We start from the raw sequence: 22727 nt of genomic DNA on the forward strand, positions 1-22727 counted from the left end.
TGGAATTATATTCAAGATCTCCATTTATAGCATTAGCTTCCAGGTCTCTCCAGGACTACTCTTTTTGGAATGCTTGCAGCATTGTGTTCTTTGATTCTTGATTCTGGCTATGATATTTTTGGGACTTTTCTTTTTGGGATTCCTTTTAGGGAATTGTCAGTGGATTCTTTACTTTGGCCTCATATTCGGAAAAAAGATCTGGGCAATTTTAATTTGTAATTTCTTGAAATATAATGTCTGTGCTTAAAAAAAAATCCCCAGTCAGGTCAGAGACTATGGCCATAGACTATACACCTCTAATCCATATCTACTTTTTATGAATATGCATACCATTTTTTATAAGAAGAAATTAGCCTTTAGGGAGTTGAATAGTTTTTAGATTATTCCTTCTTTGACCTTTTTTTCCCAAGGTTAGTTGTTTTTTATATCAGATATCTTGTATTTTCTTCTATTCCTCAATCTTTTGATATTGTTCTACAGGGTATCCCTAAAGTCTGGACACAGGCAAAAATGCATATTTTGAAATATTTGGAATATTAACAGACCTTAGCCGCCTTGACTTCTTTTTCTGGGGTATGTTAAAGCAGAAGGTGTACTAAATGAGAATCACAGACACAACGCACTTGATTGAATGCATGAAGAGTAAATGTGCTAAAATTGACGGCAATGTGGAGTTATTGCATTGAGTTCACATGAATCTTGCAAAGCACATCAACTTTTGCATTACAAATGATGGAAATCATGTTGAAGATGTTATTTGTTAATATTCCAATTAAATAAAATGTTGTTGAAAATTTCATTCATTTTGTTTCTTGAAAATAGGCATTTTTACCTATGTGTCCAGACTTTAGGAACACCCTGTATATTTTTTGTTTTCTCATGGAATCATTGATTTCTGTTTTGTCTAATTTCAGTTTTAGAGAATCTGTTATTTTGCTAAGATTAACCACTTGTTTTAAGCTGCTTATACTCCTCCCAATTCTTTCCTTTAGAATGTTCATTTCCTTTTAAAAATTTATTCTAAGTGTGTATGTAGACCTTGTAGAAAACCAATTTTTTACTTCAGTCACTGCTTGCAGTTATTATAGTGTTACTTTCTCCTTTTGGAATATCTTTAGCTCTATAACAGTAAATGATTCTAGTTGGGTTTCTTTGATTTACTTATCTTTTTTGCTTTGGTTCCTGAGTTGGGTAAGGTGGTTGACCCTGCTTGATCTCATTCTGAGTCCTCTGGGTTTCTGTGATGATTTCTACCTGCCTCAGTTTTTGAGGTTCAGAGTAGTGTATCTTCAGGGTTCTCCCTGGTGTTGCAACACAGAGTGCTGGGGACTTTGGAGCTACTGGACTCCTGACTGCTGTCTTCATCTGAGCATTGCTTGCTTTTCTGGAAGATGCTGTAGTTTCCCCCCAGCCCCGTACCTTCCTGAAAACCCTGACGCTTTCTGGTGACCAGAGGTAGCCCTGTTCTTGCTGCTGTTAGCACCTGTTTGTAGATTTTGATATTCTGTCTCTTGCTCTCAAGAATTTGTACAAGCCCTCTTCGAGAATTCATCCTCCTTCATGTTAGACTCTCAGAATCCTTATCTGCCTTCAAAGCTCAGTTCACATGGTACTTCTCTGTGAATCTTTCCCTGATCCTCCTAAGTTATTTAATGTTTTCTTTCTCCTTAGTCTGGGTCTACATTGTTGCCTCCTTGTAGAATGTAAAAACTTCTTGAGTACAGGAGGCATGCTTTGTTTTTGTCTTTCTATCTCCAGTGACTCTTTAGCATAGTGCTTTGTTCATAGTGGGCATTTTAAAATGGACTGGATTTAACATAATGCCTATGTGAAAAAATAAATTTAATTTAAAATATGTCTCAATTACCTCTTAGGAATGATTTATACATTAGTCATATAAATTGATTTCATTTAACTTATAATTGCTATATAAAATAAATGCTAGTATTTACTTGGTCATATTTGTGAAACTTACTCTTAACTCTTTTGTGGTCATTGGTGCTTTACTTTGTGAAGTGTCATCACTACAAATGACCATAAAATGACCCTTAAGTCTTAATTGCTACTAGAACCATCAGAAGACAACCATTGAATTAGTAGGTCTCTATATTTCCTTAGATCATTGAGCAAATTTAGTATGTCATTGTTACTGTTTACCTTGAAGTGCTAAAACAGATGGAAAAATTTAGCTTATTCTACATACTTTTAATTTTATTCAGTATTTTAGTTATGAGGCCACTGAATGTTGATAGAGTTCCTCAAAAATAATGTCTTAAATTCAGTGGTTGAACATTGTTTAGAATTACATAATTTTTGGTCAGGTAGAGCTGAAAAAATAACAGCATTATAAGTAACATTTGAATTTATATTAAAAGGCAGATAGTCTTGATAAGCAAAAATAAAGTAACTTACTAGATACACAGGGAAGTAAATACAACATTGCTAAATATAATATTTGTACTTCTCTGAGAGATGTGAATAGTTTGTTTACTCTTCCGACTGTGAGCTAACTAACTTAAGTCCTCTTAGCATATAGTGTCATTGCACAACAAAGCCTTTATTATGACCATGTATGCTCAGATATTTAACTTCAGTTCATAGTTATTGTACTACTGCCTTTGGGTGAAAATTTATCTAAATGCAAAAACAGAAAAATAAAAAAAATCATACTCTTTTACCTTATTTTGGATGAGATCAGAATAAAAAATCTTTTTCCTCTATAATGATAGATACTAGAACTTCTCCAAAGGGAGGTTTAGTTTTCTTAATTTTAAAGGAAGGCTACTTTAAAGGAAGGCTATTGAACAAAAAATGAATAGTTAATACTTTTTTGTTATGGAAGACTTTAGACTCTTGAAAGAAAATTATTATCAGCATGAGTAATGAGTTACTTTAGGGAAGTGTGTGTGTTGATAATATGCAAGTCATTTTAAGGGGTATAGAAGATGTGATATTTGAGTAGTTCAGCAATAAACATGGCAGTAAAGTGATAATGAAGAAAACTGGATAAATATGTTATAGTGTATGTTGTATAAAAATCTGTAAAAGCCAGTGAGCATTCATTGTAATTTATAGCTCTTTGGCTAAATTTCTGAAATATTTTAGTGATGTAATAAAGCAGTGATATGTCATGCCTATGACAAGTTCCCATTCTTTAGTTGCTTTGTGAGGAACAAGGCACAGAAATGGTGTTATTAATGGCAACATATACACTGTAGCTAGTTATCTTAACTGTAGTCCTTGCTGGATTTGAAAAGGAAAATCTTCTATTTTGTTAAAAATGAAAATATTTGAAATTATATTTTTTTATCTAGTAAGGACAGAAAAAGAGAGAGGACCTTCAAAAACCTGAAAAGAATAGTCATCTGTCACTTATGCTTGACATAGTCTTTTATAATAAAAATTAACAGTTGAAAAGTATGTAATCTAATTTTAAAGCTCACTTAAGTGAATATTAGTTTCTATGAAATAGTAGTTTTTTCAAAGCCAGTGATTTAAATTTATCTTAAGGTGAAACTGGGGACGACCATAAATATATTTGCTAAGAAAAGTGTTTTTTACAAATTTATTTTTGTATGCTTCCCCACCAAAAAATACATGTTGATTACATGTCCTTTTAGAATTGTAAGTGGACAAATTAAGATTCTTAGAGTTTTCTTTCCCAAAAATGATAGCCAAATTAGATGACATTAAATGTATCATTTTTCTTTGTTTTTATTTTGCCAACTTGGTTGTAGTTCAAAGATTAAAATAGTTGAGGCTTGCTAATAATCAAAAGGTAGAAAGTGGACTTTCCCAATCTGTTTTATTCTATCAAGAGTACATTGAAAATGAAGTTTTATTGTTTAAAGTTGTTGATAAGCACTTTATGTTTTGCAGGGATTGACTATGGATTGAGTTTACCACTTGGTGAAGACTATGAAAGGAAGAAACATAAGCTAAAGGAAGAACTTCGGCAAGATTACAGACGATATCTTACTCAGGTAAAGATTCTTTTAATAAAGATGGGTATTGAGGTTCAAGATGGCAGCAGTAGCATAAGTTAAACATTTCTGAATAGGACTCCTTTCATCAAAAACGTTTGAATGTTTGCTCTGCAGAACCTAAGTGCTGAGGTGCTACTTGCAGAGCTTAATCATGCATGTAGATGGCAATGAAAAACTGAAAGCATACATAGGGAAGAAAAAATTGGGGAGAGAAGAAAGAAATAGTAGTAGACAAAGTCAGAGTAAAAAGGTGCACATTAGGGAAATGGTAGAGTACCAGTGAATGCTATGTAGGTCCACTTACCTGATATAGAGCAACAGGTTATAGTTTTGAATGAAAGTCTAAATCTTGAATTCACATTTACTTTAAAATATGATATGTTTTGAAGTAACTCTTGTAATTTTTCATAATAGATATTTTATGATTTGTTTTTGATCACAATAACAGTTATGAATTATTTTCTGCCTTTAAAATAGGATCGTAAATGTAAGTAGCCGTATAGTTGTTTAGCCACTGAACTCTTGAATTTTTTTGTCTAATTTTTTCGCCTATTGAATATAAACTTTCTTTTAAATGCAGTTTGTTCACTAATATCAGACACGTTAAAACTCTTAAGATTCATAATAAATATCAAAACAAGCCCATTTTGATTTGTAAACTACTAAGCTTTGTTTATATTTGTAAAATAATTGGAAATAATCAAGATGTTTTTACTTATAGGATTTTCTTGAATTTATCTCACCTGCATCTTAGCTTCTTATTTTAATTAAAACATTTTTGCATATGAAGGGAAAGAATTTTAAATGCATTTTACCAATTTTTTTTTTTTTTTTTACCAATTGTTTTTCTTGACTTTAGGGTATTACACAGGCAAAAAGAAAGGTAGAGTACCTAAAATATGCAACCTCTTAAGTGTTCTTGAAATTAGTAGCTTGTAGTTTTTGTGTTTGAGATTGCTGCTACAGGGGTGTGCTGGACTAGTTCCTACTTTCTGTTGAGAGCTGTTACATTTTCAATGTGAGCACTTTGGAAATTGGCAAACACTGCAAATCAGGGCTTGCATCATTGTTTTGTTCTTTAGATTTAGGAAAGTGACAGAGAAAATTTTAACAAGGCCGATTAAATGTAAAAGTGTGCTAGTGTGTTTTGGTGAGCCTGTTGTTAAAACACTTATCAGCACACCTCTGACTGCTCCTCCACCAATTAGAAAAATTATTTTGTTTGTGTTGTTGAAGAATGTAGTAATTCATAACTTTTCTTGTTCATTGCAAGATGACATTCCATACATCATTAATGTATTTCATTAATGTAATCAAATTTCTTGTCTTGATTCCTGCATTGCATTTGCTATCTTTGCTTTATCATGAATTCTTTCCAAAGACTTTGCTGTTAATGTAAATTCATGTATGATCTGCCATGCCATTTATCACCACTTAAATGAATATGTTAATCATGAGTAGGTCAAACTTTATTAAATGGTAGATAGGAGAAATATTTAGTTGATTAATGAACTGTCTATTATGGGGGTTTAAATTATTGACTTATTTATGGACAATTATAAGTGTAGTATAATTATGTTATAATAGCTCAGTTAACTGAACAATAAATAGCTTGTTTCTTTTGCATGTTTGAGGGAAAGAAGCAGATGATAAAAAAGATACATTATCAATAATTTAAAGAAAAAAACCGCTTTTATGGTATGATACTATGAAACGCACTATACTGATCCCTCACCCTTACTTTTTTTTTCCCTACCAGGGTAGGACTTGGCTTAGCAGTACACATTACTGTTTTTTCATTGCCACCTCCTCCTTGAAACCTTGATTCCTCCACTTCTTCCTGTGGAAGAAAATGCAAACTTCTTCCAATCTTCCTTGCTCCAGAACAGTACACAGATTTTTTTTATGTATGTTTTATAAGGGTTTTAGTACTAGGAGTTAATAGAAAACACAAAAGGAATTTATAGTAACAGTAAGGAAAAATTATAGGTTTTGTAAATGTTCAAGAAACTAGCTTTCTTAGTCTCCTCTTTCCTTGATGCACTAAAAAAAAAAGAAATCTCTGTTTCCATTCTTTCTAGGCTAGATGCTAGGTCAAGCTCTAAGTTTTCTAGCCAATTTATTTGACTCTGTTAGGTGTTTCATTCTGTCCAGAAGCTATTTCTTCAACCACATAGCTCAAGATATGGGAGCCCTAGATAACAGACATCCACAGTCTTTGTTTCTTCCCTCCAGTGACATCCCTTGGTCTTCAGTTCTATGAAGAACTTAGTCTCCCAGGTTCACTAATTGTACTGGCTTCAGTCATCTAAAGAACTTAGACTCCGGTAAAAGAATTGGAAATTTATGGCCTTAGAAACTCTGTTTTAAAATGGGAATGATAATACGGTACTTGTACCTTATGGTTTTGTAAAGAAAGTGTTCTGTAAACTGTAAAGTCCTGTGTAAGAGTTAGCTGTTATTTGGTAGTAAAAGTTCCATAGTATATGTTAAGTAAATAAATGCAATTGTTAAAAAAAAAATTGTTGTGATAATTAGAAGTGGTGGATGTTGTTTTATGAGATGAGCATTTACATTTGTATTATCAGTATTAAGAGGTATTTGTTGAATGCCTAATCTATTTATGTTCATCACTCTGCTGGGCTCTGAAGTGATACATCTAAGAGAAATGTAAGCCACTAGATTATATTACATTAGCTCACATTTATATATCATTCCATTTTAAAGTTTACAAAGTACCTTATTCACAACTAATCTTCCTCTTTTAGATATGCCTCTAGGAAAGCGTTACTCAGATACTTTCTGATAAAAGCATTTAGTACAGCTTTATTTGCCTCTCTTCTAAAGGAGTGGCTCTGTGAGCGCTATAAGCCAAACTCAGCTTGTTGATTCTTGAAGGAACTCACATGACGTTAAACACTATCCCCAAACACATCCAGATAGCTACCCTTTCTTTTACCCTGTCCCTTTTGTCCTAGTTAGTTCCCAGGCTGTTCCAGGTTTCTTTCTTTTCTAATAAGGGTTAAATTCCTTTGTAAAAATGGAGTTTCTGAACAATCAGTGGACATTAGTTACGACACTTAAATGTCCTCCTTTAGGTGTATTTAAGATTAAACTAATACAAATATGCAGTTTTTAGTATATACTGCTTATTTATTGTCATTGATCTACTTCCCAGTTGAAAACCCCACTGGGTCGATGGCCTGTATCCTCTCCAAGGAACGATCACCCCCTCAAGTGACAGGTGGTCCAGGTATTGTTTTCATTTGATAGTTGAAGGAATTTAGTCTCAGGGAAGTAAAATGACTTATTCAGGATCGCATGGAAAGTAAGTATCAGAGTTGGAATTTCACTGAATCTGAAAGTTGATAGGGATCTTAAAATCCATCTAGTTTACCCCATACTGGAGTAAATATACTCTTGACAGCATTACCAACAAGTGGTCTTTCAGCCTTTGTTGAAAACCTCAGGTGAAAGGAAAATCTGTTTCCTAAGGCAACTCATTTATCTTTTGGATAGCTTTGATTGTTATCAAATTTTTCCTTATATTGAACTAAAATACGCTTTTTCAACTTTTATTTATCACTCCTTGTTCTGTCTTCTGGGCCAAACAGAAAAAGTAAAAAACAAATCCTTATTCCACATAACAGTCTTTTAAAGACTTGAAGACAGTGATTATGTCCTCCCTGATTCTTCTTTAAGTTAGACATACTCATTTCTTGTAATACTCATTTCTTCTAATTGATCTTCATATGGAATGATCTCAAGGCCTTTCACCATCCTCATCCACTTCCCTTGGGAAACTCTTCATTTTCTCAGTGTCCTTCTTAACATTTGGTGTTCAGAGCTGACATACAGAACTAAGAATGGAGTATGACCAGGGCAGATTACCACAGCTTTTAGTTCTCTTGTTTTCAACACTGTTGACTCATATTGACTCATAGCTTTTAATTCATTGAAACCTTTAAATCTTTTTCATATATTTATTTAAGCATGCTTGTTGGTTGATATCACTGGTTGGTATTCTTTATTTGTAAAGTTGTTTCAATCTATCTATGTGTATCTGTCTGCCTCTCTATTTATCCACCCATCTACACACATACCTATTAAATTTCATTTTACTAGATTTAGCCCAAGGATTTAGCTTGTTGAAATCTTTTTGGATCCTGACTTTGGTTGTCTAGTATGTTACTTTACGGGTTCCCGTTTTGGGTCGTCTGCAGATTTGATAAATATGCTATATATGCCCTTTAAGTCATTAACATAAATGTTAAGCAATACAAGGCCTGTGATAGAGCACCTAGATAACCTTCCAGGTTGACAGTAGAGGTATTAATGTACTATTCTTTTGGTCTGGTCATTCAGTTCTGAATCCACCTACCTTTGTAGCCTCTAACATCTCTTCATCTTGACCATTAGAATAGAAAGAAAGATATTGTTGTACTTAAACTGAAGTGTCTTCTCATTCCAAATTCATTGGTTTTTCAGCTCAACTCCACAACATTCCCCTCACCATAAACAGCTCCACTGCCACGTATAAGATAATGTGTTGGGCACTTAGGTTACTTCAAGGAATTTATATTTTTCAGGGGAATAGGGTGATGGTGGTTACCTTACACAGATAAGGCAGTACAAGACAATTAGAGATGTAAGTAGAAGACATTTAGAGCATCTGGTTGAAGGGAGCATAAAAGTCTTTACGTAGGAGGTGCTCTTAAGCTGAGTCTTGAAAGAAGATAAAAATTCTAAGAGGCAGTGAGAAGATGCAGGGGGCAGGACACTGGACCTGTAGTCGGGAAGACTTGAGTTCATGTCCAACCAGAGATACTTAATAGCTGCATGATCCTCGATAAAAATTGAGGCCATTCCCTCAGAGCTCAGTCTTCTTTCCTCCTTCTCATCTCACATCCCTGAGATACCTTCTGCTACTATTTCCTTCTTCACCTTTGTCTGGCACCTAGCAGCTCTTTCTGTGGTGAGAATTTAATTTCAGCCCAGCAGTCTTATAGTCGTGATTGTCAGTTTAACTTCACTCCCCATTCTTCACCTTGCCAGGGTAGTCCCTTCCACATTCACAAGTGATTCTATTCCATTTCATCTTCTTCGGCAGATTGCAATCTCCATCATCCCCACTCTTTCACTTATCTCTCCCTATCTACCACTACTCTACTGTCTACAAACATGCCCATCTCTCTTCCATCCTCAAAAACTACTTACTTCCTCTAGTTATCATCCTCTGTCTCTTCTCTTTTGTGGTTAAACTCTTTGAGAAGACTGTCTACAATTGATGCCTACACTTCCTTTCTTCTCACTCTCTTCCATCCTGGCCATCCAATGCTTAACAGCCTATAAAGACTTTGGGGTGTGCACCTTTGTATTTTTAGCTCCCCCAATTTCCATTTTCAGTGCCACAAAGCTCAGAACCTCTACCTTGAAAAGGGCAAAGCGTGGACTCTAGGGAAATGTTCTCTGATTCCTTAAAAAGGGAGCACAGAATATCTCATGCCCTGGTATGGTCACCTACAACATGAACTTATTCTCTCTAACCTTATAGAGACCATGTCAGCAAACAAGACAGCCTACAGTCTCCGGGAAATCCAGCAGTCTTTGGATTCCCTAGCAAATGTGGTTCTTGATAACAGACTAGCCCTAGACTACCTGCTTGTCTCTAGTGGGAGTGGTGTATATGTCTTGGAAAACACCTCTTGCTGTATGTACATAAGTAACTCTTGGGCAGGTAGAGATTCATATTGAATGTATTTTGGAAAAGGCTAGTTGAATGCAAGAAATCCATGATAACCTCAGTGCCCCCAAACCATCTTCTTCATGGAGATCCTGGCTCCTTTCTCTACTAGGCTCCATATTCATTCTCCTCCCAATCATAGATCATATACCTTTTATTCATGTTTGGTCCTTGTTTGCTTAACCTCCTTGCCAGATTTGTCTCCTTCAGGCTCTAGGCCATCAATTTTCAGATAGCTGCTCAGGCTGCATACCAGCCTTTGACAGAGTCAAAGGCCCCTAGCCCACTGGACCTGGTGTTAGCCAGGTTCTGAAGTCTGGCCCTTTGAATGGGATGCAGTGAGGCAGGGATAGCTGTATGTCCCTTGCCGGCAGGAAGCAGTTTTAGAAGCCAAGACCTTTGCTCCTTACCCCAAAAGATTTTGGGTCCCATTTGAGAGAGGAATGATGGAGTGATAGGACCTGGATCCCTAAAAGGAGAAGACCATGTCTTTGAAAGCAACCCAATCCCTGAATTTTTCCATAAATTTCAGCAGCCCAAATCACTGGCACTTCTGCCCAAGGCAACTGGCCCAGCCCAGCCCACCTAGATCACCTAGTTATCTTACTTGACATTTCTTTCATTGTAGCTCTTGGCCCACCCCAGACTGCTTGCATATACTACCACTCCTTAAACCCATCTAGATCACCTAATTAGCCTACTTGACATTCCTTTCACTGGCCTACCCCAGACTGTTTACCACTCTCCAAATGTCTAAATCCAATCCTCATCTTTCTTGATACCTCTTCAACCTTTGCTTCTGTTGAGCACCCCCTTCTCCTTGATAACTCTCTTCATGAGGTTTTTGGGACACTATTCTTTCCTTATTCTTCTAGCTAACTGACTGCTCCTTTTCAGTAGTCAGTAGTCATTTCCTACCAGCTGCCCTGGTTGGTTTGGACTCTTAAGATCATCATGCTTCCCCCAGGATCTCATCACCAGAAATATCATGGAGATTGCTTCACTTTTAGTACTCAACGCTTCCTCTGTACCTTCTGTTCCCTTTTCCTTCTGTTCAGAGTTCTGGAGGGCAAAGTGAAGATCTCCCAAAACCTTCCTTTATAGAGGGCTCAGAATTTTCCGACCATCTACATTTCCCACTGGCTGCTTTATTTGGTTTAGACACTGCTGCCACTGCCATCATATCATATCAAATACCCTCTGGCAAGGCACCATACCCTTTTCAGCTTCCTTTTGTTTATTGTCTTCTCCCTCTCCTTCAAGGCAGGGATTGTCATCTTCTCATTTGCATCACCAGCACTTTTCACAGTGCCTGGCACTTAGAAGGTGCTAAATAAATGTTTTTTAATTCCTTATTCTTCTACCTTTCTGACCCATCCTTCTCAGTTTCCTTTGCAGGATCGTCATATAAATCATCTCTCCTAACAATAGGTATCCCACAGGGTTTTGTCCTAGGTCAGGGATGGGGAACCTGTGTCTTCAAGGCCACATGTGCCCCTCTAGGTCCTCAAGCAGCCCTTTGACTGAATCCAGACTTCACAGAACAAATACCCTTAATAAAAGGATTTGTTCTATGAAACTTGGACTCAGTCAAAAGTCCCCACCCAAGGACCTAGAAGGCCACATGTGGCCTTGGGGCTACAGGTTCCCCACTCCATCCTAGGTCCTCTTCTCCCTCTATACTGTTTCACTTGGTGATCTCAACAGGTCCCATGGATTCAGTTATCATCTATGTACATAATTCTCAGATCTACTTAACCAACTACTTACCCCTCCTAAACTTCAGACTTGTAACTTTGGTTGCCTCCTAGATATCTCACACTGAAATTATGTATCTTAATCTTGACATGTCCAAAACTAAACTCATTTATTCCCACCCCCCCAACCCTCCCTCCTTCTGAACTTCCCTATTACTGTTAAGGGTACCACTATTCTCCCATCCCCCAAGGCTTGCAACCTAGGTGTCATCCTTGAAATCTTTCTCATCTCCCATATTCAATATATTGCCAAGTCCTGTTGATTTTGCCTTCCTAACTAAAATCTCTTATGTATGCTCTCTTCTCTACTCTGCACTGCTGCCACCCTGATGCAGACTCTTATCTCCTTATACCTGGACTGTTGCAGTAGCCTGCTGGTTGATCTCCCATGTCTCATGTCCCTCACCATTACAATCCGTCTTTCCCTCACTGTGAAGTTATTCTTCCTAAAGAACATATCTAACTTCTTCAACCCACCTTATTCAGTAAACTCTTATGGTGCCTTATGATCTCCAAGATCAAATATAAAATCCTGTATTTGGTATTGAAAGTTCTTCGCAATTCGGCTGCCTCCTACTTTACCAGGCTTATTATACTTTACTCATGTTCATGTACTCTTTGATCCAGTGACACTGGCCTTTTCTGTTCCTTACACAAAACACTCCTCATCTCCAGATTGACTGTCTCCCATGCCTACTGTTCTCTGTCTTTCCTCATCTCCACCTTCTGGCTTTCTTCAAGTCCCAGAAAAATTCCACCTTCTACAAGAAGTTTTTCCTGATCCTCCTTAATTCTACTGATTGTTTCTAATTTACCTTGTATATATTTTGTACATAGTTGTTTTCATGTTGCCTCCTCCTAGGCTGTGAGCGCCTCAAGAGTAGTGTTTGTCTTTTGCCATTCTTTGTGTCCCCAGTGCTTAGCATAGTGTCTGGCATGGTGTAAGTACTTAATAAATACCTTTTAGACTGACTGACTTAACCTTTGTCTCTGATAGCTTTTTCTTCTATAAAATGAGGATAAAATAGTAGCACCTACCTCTTGAATTGTTGTAAGGATAAATGAGATAATAATTGTAAAGTGCTTTGTAAATCTTAAAGCTCTATATAAATGTTAATTGTTGTTTTTATTATTATTATTAAAGAGGTTTGAAGTGAAGAGGCCATGCATTCCAGAAATGGAAAACTGCCTATGAAAAGGCATGAAAAAATGACAAATTGAGTTTTGGGAGTAGCTAATAGTACAGTCAAAACTAGAATGTAGAATGTGTAAACGGGAATGATGTAAAATAAGTCTGGAAAGTTGGTGCTAAATCTCCCCTCCATATCCCTAGATTGCTTCCACAGGCTTCTTAGTATTCCTGGTCTAGCTCTAGAATAGAAATTAGAAGTACTAGAAGACACTGGAAATTATCACAAAGATGGAACATAAATATTGAATTAACAGACTTTGTAAATACTTTAAGGGAAATCAGTATGACTGAAGTGTTCTGTGAAGGCTTTTATAGAAGGTACAGGCTTTGAAGTTGGGCTTGAAAAAGTGGTATCTGATTCCCAGGAGAATTACTGGTACGCTAGACTATATCAGTCTTTTTAATCCTTAGTTACACTTGTATTGTTATTTAATTACTTAACACGTGCATCCTCACTTCCTTAATTACATTGTAAGATCATACTTTTTTGTATGTTTTATCCACAAAGGTACTAATATTAATAGTAGGTGCTTGATAAATATTTGTTGAATTGTTTGGGACTTCACTGAATCTGTGATTTCATCCACAGGATACTCCTTTCCAGAGTGCCAATCTCAACCCATAGATTTCTTCTCATTTTGGGTGATGCTTACCTGTATCCTTCCATTCATCTTCCATAGAGGACCTTCTAACATGCTGGCGGCTTTCCTCTAGGTCTCTGAATGTTTCACGGGCACTTGGATTGCTCTGTTCCCTTGTTCTCCTTGGTATATGATCAGTTTATTTACTTAGATAAATTTCTGGGATTGTATCTTTTACACTACTTTTTGCATGCAAGTCATCTTTGGTGGTAGAGCTTCAGGGTACTTATATATACTCATCATATATCTCTATTGCCCTGTTGGTTCACTTGAAGTTCAGATCCTGTGGAGATTGTGGCATTCTATGATTTGTAGCCCAAAAATATTGCTGAAAGAATGTTGATATTAACAAAAGATAGGTCTTTGTGCTAGGAAATAGCTCGGGCTCTTTAAAAACAAGTCATTTCTCAACTGCAATCCAAACTGTCCTCTTCAGATTTTGTTCTGCTCCCAGTTTGTTGTTCATTTGATGTACTGATGTCCAATAAAGATGTACTGATAATTCAACCACTGCCCATCCAAATCATGCATATGATAGGCTTGGCAGTAAGCATCACATCCATTTGGTTTTTGCTGTATGGTTTGTAAAACTTAACTCTTTTGAATAAGCTCATTGACAGCAGTGATTGTCCCAGTCATGGCCTCTCTTACCCTCTAGAACCCTCATTTTACAAATTAGAAAACTGAGGCTGTAACTACTATGTGAGGCAGGATTGGAACTCAGATCTTCTTGACTTTAAACCCAGTACTCTAGACTGTCACTTAGCTTCTTCTAAATAAATATACAGTGTAAATGAAAGATAATCTCAGTGAGACATCATTAGCAAGGGGGGAGAAGGGCCACATAACTTAATAAATGCTTGTTGATTGATTAACCATGAATTTTATCGAGGAGGTCCTGTAATAGACTGAGACTTGAGTCATTCATTGTAATATTATCTGCAAACAGAAGCATCTGGAGGATCTCACTACGTATTGGGATCCCTTTGCTATTTAGAATCTGCACAATACTCTTCTTCATGGAGGGTTAACATTTTGGCAGGTATATACCCTCCTTGTTTTATGCCTTGCTTGATACACTCTGAGCATCGTTGAGCAACATTATCTTTTGTGGTAGCTTCTATCAAAGAATCTCATGAGAGACAACTCGTTAGAGAAGACTTCTACATTTTGCTTAAATAAATTGTTTTTTAAATAATCAACAAATGATAAATAACAGGTCTGTATGTACTACAACTTTAAGCCACTTATGTAACTGTTTTATAGTTTTATAGTGAGTTTATAGGAATGAAAAAGGAGGCATATTGATCAGTAGTTGTTGATGGCCTCTAGATACCCTTTTTGGGGTAGTAATGCCTTTTCCCAATTATTTGGTAATTACCCCTTTATCAGATATGTTGTTAATTGGTCCTTCAGTGCTTTCAAAACTATTAACTCTGGCATAGATGTCTTCTCTTTGGAGTAAGCCCGCTCCAGCAGTTTTTCCTGAAATGCTAAATTTCCTGACTTCATTTTCTTAAGTGCCATTTCTACTTACTTTCTTATATTAATATAGCGCATGCAGAACTGAGCTGTTAGAGTCCAAATGTGGTGTTTCCAGTGACATAGATGATGAAAATAGGTTGCTATTAAAATGCTCCAGGTATGTTTTATTTTTTTGTCTATTTGTTGTTTATCTCATTTTAGTTATAAAATGGTCTCGGGTTTATTTGGTTCATTTGAGTCTCATGCCAAGTGTTTTATAGATTTGTTTTCCCTTCATCTTCTCTTCTCTGTTTTATAATGTAGTACTTCTCATATATAATCTTTCACTATATTTATTTGTAATGTTTTGCTATAGTAAGTTTATATTTTAAACTAACGTTGCTTTTGGCTGCCGTGTCTGTCTGTTCAGCAAAGGGTTTGCTGGCCAATGTGGTTTCTGGGCTCTTTTGTTCAGCTGCCTGATTGTACTATTTCCTTTATATTGGTTAAACTTCTAAAGGAAATGGTCGCAATGTTGGTATCTTTTCCTCTATTCCTTTTGTTTCTTGGCATTAGGGCATTAGGAATTTATTTAAGTAGGTCAGGTTGGAGCTTATTGTAATCATGTTCAGTGATTTCTTCTTTTATCTTTTTATTTTGTTGATTTTGACCATGGCCTTATATTGTCAATGGCCTTACTTGTAGGTAGCAGATTCAGGAATTACTTCCATATTAGGAACCACTTGTTTCATGTATCATAAGAAATAGTTTGTTTTGTTATGTGGTTTAGTGCCTATTTCCAGAGTTTTCTATAGATGAGATGCTTCTGAATAACCTATAAGCCTTTGGATTCTGGTTCTTCATCCTTAACTCTGTTTTCCTTCCTTCCTTTCTCTCTCTCTTTCTCTCTCAGCATACACACGTACACATGCATGTATGTTTTGTCATCTTTCTTGTGTCTATATTCAAATTTAAGTTTTGCTTATTAATGTTGACATGGCTTGAAGAATTTTGTCAAGCTCTTAAATGGATGTTGGCGCATGTTTTTGGCTTATGTTTATTGTGAAAATGGCAAAACAAGATCAGGTATACCATGAACTGATGATTTTTCTTACTGCATTTGGGCTTGTGTGAAACCAGTTCTACTAAGTCTCTTATTGGCCTTTATAAGGACAGCCTTTCATTTAGATTCACTTTCCCTCTTGTTCTCTGATTTAATTTCTAGTAAGAGAATCTCAATATTTATGTGATTCGATTTCTCCTGCAATATATTATTAAGCTTGCTAGTCATTGGACAATAGTGTCACTTTTAGAATGCCAGCGGGTTAGTATTTATACATAGTGTAAAACAAGTGTCAAATTCTCACTGCAGAACTCCTGAGTGTGCCTACCAGGTGAAAATATAATTAGGAAATGTTTCACAAAATAAGTAAAAATACAATACAACATAGATAATATTAATTTGTGGTTTTTTAAGGCAATGTGTGCTGAATGAGGATCTGTTTGTTTCTCTTTGAGTTTGATACCACCAGTGTAAAAATTACGAGATTTCAGCTCCCTCTACCCCTTTTTCAGCCATTTGCTGCTGCTGTTTGTTATAAAAGTAGAAGGGGGACTACATAGGACTAAAGACCTTTCTGTTGTTGTTGTTGTTTAATGGGCTTTTGTTGCAAAAATATTAATTACCTAGCAGCCAGCCTACTGATATGACCTTTTTCAATATCAGTTATGTTGGTCCTTGGACAGAATGTCTATCTTCATTATCATACTTAAAACCTTTCCAAGATGGCAGAAAGTTATTGGAGATTGTGTTCTGCTGGCATAGCCTTCTGAGATCTTACGTCATCACTACCTCATGATGAGGCTTATATTATATGTACATAGAGAGAGAGCACAAGATTATTTGTTATTAGACTGTGATCCCTTTGAGAGTTGTTTTTTGCCTTTGTAGTACCAGTGCTTAGGACTGTGATTGGCACATGGTATGTTCTTAATAAATGCTTGTTGATTCAGTGACTATTTAAATGGTCATATCACAGAATGTCAAGAGTCATTTAAAGATCATTCAGACCAACTCTCTTATCTTACAGATGAGAAAGCTAAATCTCAGAGTGGTAAAATGATTTCCCTAATCACTTTGCCAATAAATAGGAAACCAGAACTAGAACTAATTTTTTGAGTCTTTCCACTGTGCCGTTCTACCTGTATAGACAGTTCTCGCTTTATGTAAATTTGCTTTATGCCCATTTGACTTTAAGAATTCTGAAAGAAATCCACATTCCAAAAAAAGAAACCTATGTTAACTTTACTGTACAGGGATATATGGGGTATTCAAGGAGGACTAGTACCTGTGATGTGAGGGCTTGCCAAAACTTTTTCATGGCTGCTCATCCACCTTCAGTATCCACCTTCACCCAGCTTTTACCTGTGGCTCCAAGAAGCTGTCGCATGTACAGTGGCCACATCCCAGTAAACAGTCTAGGCAGACTGGCCTAACCAGGCTGAGGGTGACTGACAGACCTCAAGCGTGTCAGTGAGTTAGGGGAATGTCTACCCCAAGCATATGAAGACTTTTCCCAGTAGAATGGGCACATGAGAACGGTTTATTCCAGCCACCATGAAGGTGACTGAAGCAGGTGCAATGGAGTACTTAGAGCTTGGTCACACATCAAAGATGTCAAGGTCATCCACTGCATCCTGGGTCATTGCCATTCGTCTTGACTTTTAGACCTTCATTGGACTGTTATGACTCAGGAAGAGAACGTGAGGCTGCCAACTGTGTGCAACTCTGTCTCACTTAAATCCAATTCACTCGCACGTCAAGACATCATCTGTAATGTCATTGGTCCTCTTCAAAAATGAAGGACAAACAACAACAATAATACTGTGTTCTCTCTCTCTACCCTTGTGCCTTCGCTTGATACTCTGTGGCCTCCTATCCTCACCCCTTCCACCCCCCCTCCCAAAAAAAACGCCCTAAAATCCTCCAAGCAAAAGCAGAAGAATGAGTCTGCCACCCCTGCTGCCACAGGTTTGGGACTTGGCTTGAGATCTCTGGCGCTGAGAGAGACCTTTGCCCTGTTCTGCCTGTGTGTCCAACTCCCATGTGTCTGTCTTCTATCTGTCTGTGCTCAGGTATAGCATGTCTGTACCTGACCCCAATGTGTCATCCATTTACTCCTGTCTGTGTCTTTATTTGGCATTTATGTATCTATCCCCCATGTGTTCTTCCCCTTGGTTCCGGCTAGGCCCCCATGTGGCTGGCCCCAGACCTTGAGTGTTCCTCCTCCTGATCTTGCTTTTCTGTCCCTGGCCTTCATATATCCTTGGACCTTGTGCCAGCCCCCACCCTTCACAGATGGGTGGCCCCCTTCCTGCCTCTCTTTCTCCCTCCCTTCCCCACATCCATGGGCAAATTCACATTGCATAAAAATTGCTTCACATAGAGATCTGTGAACTGGTCCACTTACATAAAGCAAAAACTGTATTAAAAAACCAAAATGAACTAAATTTGGCTTTGTAGAAGGTAGGGCATTCTAGGTAGAATAAAGAATAAAGTAATGGAAATAGGAATTGGTTAGCATAGCATATGTGGGGGGCATTAAGAAGGAAAGACCTGACAGAATCCTGGATATTGGTGGGAAGTAAGTTGGAAGAGAGAGAGAGAGAGAGAGAGAGAGAGAGTGTGTGTGTGTGTGTGTGTGTGTATTTAAGGTAGCCAGCCTTAAGGAGACCTCTTAGTGCAATAGTATGATGAAAGCAGTGTTTTAGGAAGATTAATTGATAATACCAAAGCTATACTCTGGTTTCTCATTGCTGCATGTGGATGCTCAAAGTTTGTAATAACAGGGTGCGTGCTTTAGGAAGTTTATAAAGATAAAAAGACAAGTGTGGATCTCTGGATAGACTGAATATCTTTTGTTTGGATGCCAACTTAGCTAAGTTTGGGTATTCTTCTCACTGAAAGGTTAGCTATGAAGCAAATGTTTTTTGGTCGTTAACTCTTGGAACCATCAACTTGAACATTATGTGTGTTAGTGGAGCTTGTATACCCACACTGATGAAATCAAGGATCTTTGAACTATATTGAAGTAAGTTTTGGTAGTCATATATGGAATCAGTTGGAAAGGAGACTGACCTAGAAGCAGGGGTGCCAGATTGGAGTCTATTGGAATATCTATGTGCCCACACAGTCTGTAATTTGGATATACTGTGCTTAGGTTTCTTACAAAGTATAACTGTCTACTGCAAGTAGACGGCTATAGGAACTCTGCTTCTCTTCCTGTTGTAATTGTATCACTAGACAGTTGGTATTTCCTTTTCTCTTTCCCTCTCCCACTTAGTCCACTGTAGACATCCCTGGGATCCCCAAACTCAAGCCCTCTTTCTAGTGTCATCTTAGTGTTAATCTGTCTTACTCCACGAATACTCCATAAATAGAAATATATAATTCATGTATAATGTGTAAATAATGCATATATCTGTTCACTATTTCTTCTCCCTTTCCTTGTCCTTCCCCGTCTCCTTTCCCTCTTTTTCTCTCCTCTACCCCCCTCCAAAAAAAGAAAACAAACCCAAAGCAGTCTGTGCAGTATGCAAAAGGAGATTTCTGACCTCAAGTAAAGAAGTACAGATCACTAACACTAATAATGGAGGAATATATGGTTGGCAAAGGAATGTGTGCTGAAAAGCAGCCTCCTTTTTTTTTGTCCTTGAATACCATGCTATGTGAAAAATAAGATCTACGTCTGTCCTTTGGTCAATTGCTAAATAGCATAAAATTCTCTTTATTTTTTTCTAATTATTTTGTGTTTCTTAGTCTATATTTTAATATCATAGGAATTAGAGTGAAAAGGGAACTTGGAAATCACCTGGTTTAGCTCCACTTTTCAGAGAAGGCAGATAAAACCCAATAATTGGAAAGTAAATGATTTTCTAAAGGTCTTGCAGGTAGTGAGTAGCAGAGCAGGGATTCCAATTCAGGTCCTCAAATTCCAAATTAAGGGTCCATGCTACTGAGCCATTATTCTCAAGGAGTTTGACCTCCAATATGTAATAGTGTTGTGGAATATAGGATGTAAAATATTCATTTTTATTAAATGAAATACTCACGGTTGAAAGTTAAATCAGAGTTCTTTTTTTAAATACAGAAAAATTTTGTGGCTGCAACTGAAATAGATCCATCTAATCTGGGAGTATCTCTTCCTATTGCCGAGAGGTTATCTGCCAAGGTAGGTTAATTGTTGTGAATGTTCAGCTTTACTAAGAAATCAAAAGTATTAAAGAATGTACTTCTAGTTTAAATCTAAGCAAAAAAAAATTAAAGTTATTTGAGATATATTACTTTTCTTTTGAAAATTTGGGCCCATTGGATTACTAGAAAGACTATAAATTATTTCTGGTCATGTAATGTGGGAAACATTTTTCTTTCTTTGAGCAGTTTCTTTTCATTTTCTGTAACTGTAAAATTAATCTTTGATATTCGTTTTCCTTCTTTGAAGTTATAACGATCGATACCTTTTGTCTTTTTTGTACTACAGTTGTTTCTTCATATATCTCCCCCACCATAAAAGCCTCTTTTGTCATCACATACACGCACACATGCACCTGTGGGCGCACACAATTAGACGTCTATGTACATGAAGATGCAAAGGTTCTTTGATCTCCTCTGCGTGGTTAAATCTTGTTATAGGAACTCATTCCGCTAAGGCAGATGACAGTCAGTCTGTGATTTAGTCGTAGAGAGTTGCCTCAGGGACAGAGGTCAAGTGACTTGCCTAGTTTCTCATAACTAGTATCTGAGGTAGAATTTGGATCCAGGTCTTCCACATATACCATGTTGTCATTTATTTGTGCGTGTATACATATGTAGATGGATGAGGGTATGTATGCTGAGCTACTACCACTTAGATTATTTAGCAAAACTCTTATCCCCCACTCCCTTTTTTTTTTCTCATCCTACCCCTCAGAAATCCAATTCTGTGTCTTACTTAGAGCTTCTGACTCATCTCTGGGAACAATATACTGAGAAGGCAGAGCCTTATGTAGTGGATAGGGAGCTGGACTCAGTCAGAAAGCATGAGGTTTAAGTTTGTTCTCCATACATTCTGGCTTTATGACCTTGAGCAAGTCATTTAATTTTCTCCATTGCCCTGAGCAACTCCTTAAAATAACTATGAATTGCAGACAAAGTGTCATTTCTTCAGTGGGAATTCCCCATGCCAAAGAAATCACAGATCCTGTCTTATGCCATCTAAATACTTAGTTAAATACGGATATATGGGTTTGAAACATATAAAATTAAGAGTCATTTTCTCACAGTAAGAGAGATGGTTTTAAAAGAAGTGCCATTAACAACCATATAAAAATGCTTCATATCACTAATATATATTTAACTTAAAATATACAAAATTTAAGAATTGTTAATTTTCTTTATGACTGAAAAGAGTGGTGCTAAAAGCATACTTATGTCTTTTATATAGGTTGAAGTTTTGGATGTATTTGAATGCTTATTTCTTATTTTAGTTCATTTAAATTAAACAATAATTAAATATCTGTTCATTTAAATTAAACAATAATTAAATATCTGTTAGGTACAAGAAGGCATTATGCTGGATTTGGGGGATGCAAAGATAAAAAACAACCCCGAGTCTGACTGTGGGGGCCATACAACATAAGTGTGTCACTATGTGGAATGTGATAAGGGCAAAGAGAAATTTTTTTTTTAATTTAAATTTATTTATTTAACATATTTGGTTTTCAACATTGATTTTCACAACAGTTTGGATTACAGATTTTCTCCCCATTTCTACCCTCCCCCCCACTCCAAGATGGCATATATTCTGGTTGCCCTGTTCCCCAGTCAGCCCTCCCCTCTATCACCCCCCTCCCCTCTCATCCCCTTTTCCCTTCCTTTCTTGTAGGGCAAGATAAATTTCTACGTCCCATTGCCTGTGTATCTTATTTTTTAGTTGCATGCAAAAACTTTTTTTTTTTGAACATCTGTTTTTAAAACTTTGAGTTCCAAATTCTCTCCCCTCTTCCCTTCCCACCCACCCTCCTTAAGAAATCGAGCAATTCAACCTAGGCCACACGTGTATCATTATGTATAACCCTTCCACAGTACTCATGTTGTGAAAGGCTAACTACATTTTGCTCCTTCCCAACCCATCCGGCTTTATTGAATTTTCTCCCTTGACCCTGTCCCCTTTCCAAAGTGTTTGTTTTGATTACCTCCACCCCCATCTGCCCTCCCCTCCATCATCCCCCCCCTTTTATTTTTTTTTTTTATCTTCCTCCCTCTTCTTTCCTGTGGGGTAAGATACCCAACTGAGTATGTATGGTATTCCCTCTTCAGGCCAAATCTGATGAGAGCAAGGTTCACTCATTCCCCCCTCACCTGCCCTCTCCCCTCCTCCCACAGAGCTGCTTCCTCTTGCCACCTTTATGCGAGATAATCCACCTCATTCTATCTCTCCCTATCTCCCTCTCAGTATGTTGCTCTCTCATCCCTTAATTTCATTTTATTTCTTTTAGATATCTTCCCTTCATCTTCAACTTATTGTGTCTACTCTCTCTCTTTTACATATATATATATACATACACACACATATATATATACATACATACACATACATACATATACACATAGATATATACATACATACACATTCACTTATATATATACATAAACATATATATACATATATATGCATATTCCCTTCAACTACCCTAATACTGAGGTCTCATGAATCATACACGTCATCTTTCCATGTAGGAATGTCAACAAAACAGTTCAACTTTAGTAAGTCCCTTGCAATTTCTGTTTCTTGATTGCCTTTTCATGCTTCTCTTGATTCTTGTGTTTGAAAGTCAAATTTTCTATTCAGTTCTGGTCTTTTCACTGAGAAAGCTTGAAAGTCCTCTATTTTGTTTAAAGTCCAT

The 22727-nt window shown here is 36.8% G+C and overlaps 1 protein-coding gene across 7 annotated transcripts in view; it reads left to right on the forward strand.

Annotated features, from left to right (window-relative positions):
* The window catches only part of CSPP1 (centrosome and spindle pole associated protein 1), a 135858-nt gene that overhangs the window by 16570 nt on the left and 96561 nt on the right, over positions 1–22727 (forward strand). For all 7 annotated transcript variants that reach the window (XM_036766552.1, XM_036766589.1, XM_036766561.1 and 4 more), the window contains exons 4-5: positions 3880–3983; positions 19934–20014. In XM_036766552.1, coding sequence (XP_036622447.1) covers positions 3880–3983; positions 19934–20014 — 185 coding nt within the window. The remainder of the gene's footprint in view (positions 1–3879; positions 3984–19933; positions 20015–22727) is intronic.

This window comes from Trichosurus vulpecula, chromosome 1 (genome assembly GCF_011100635.1).
Source record: "Trichosurus vulpecula isolate mTriVul1 chromosome 1, mTriVul1.pri, whole genome shotgun sequence".
Taxonomy (NCBI): Eukaryota; Metazoa; Chordata; class Mammalia; order Diprotodontia; family Phalangeridae; genus Trichosurus; species Trichosurus vulpecula.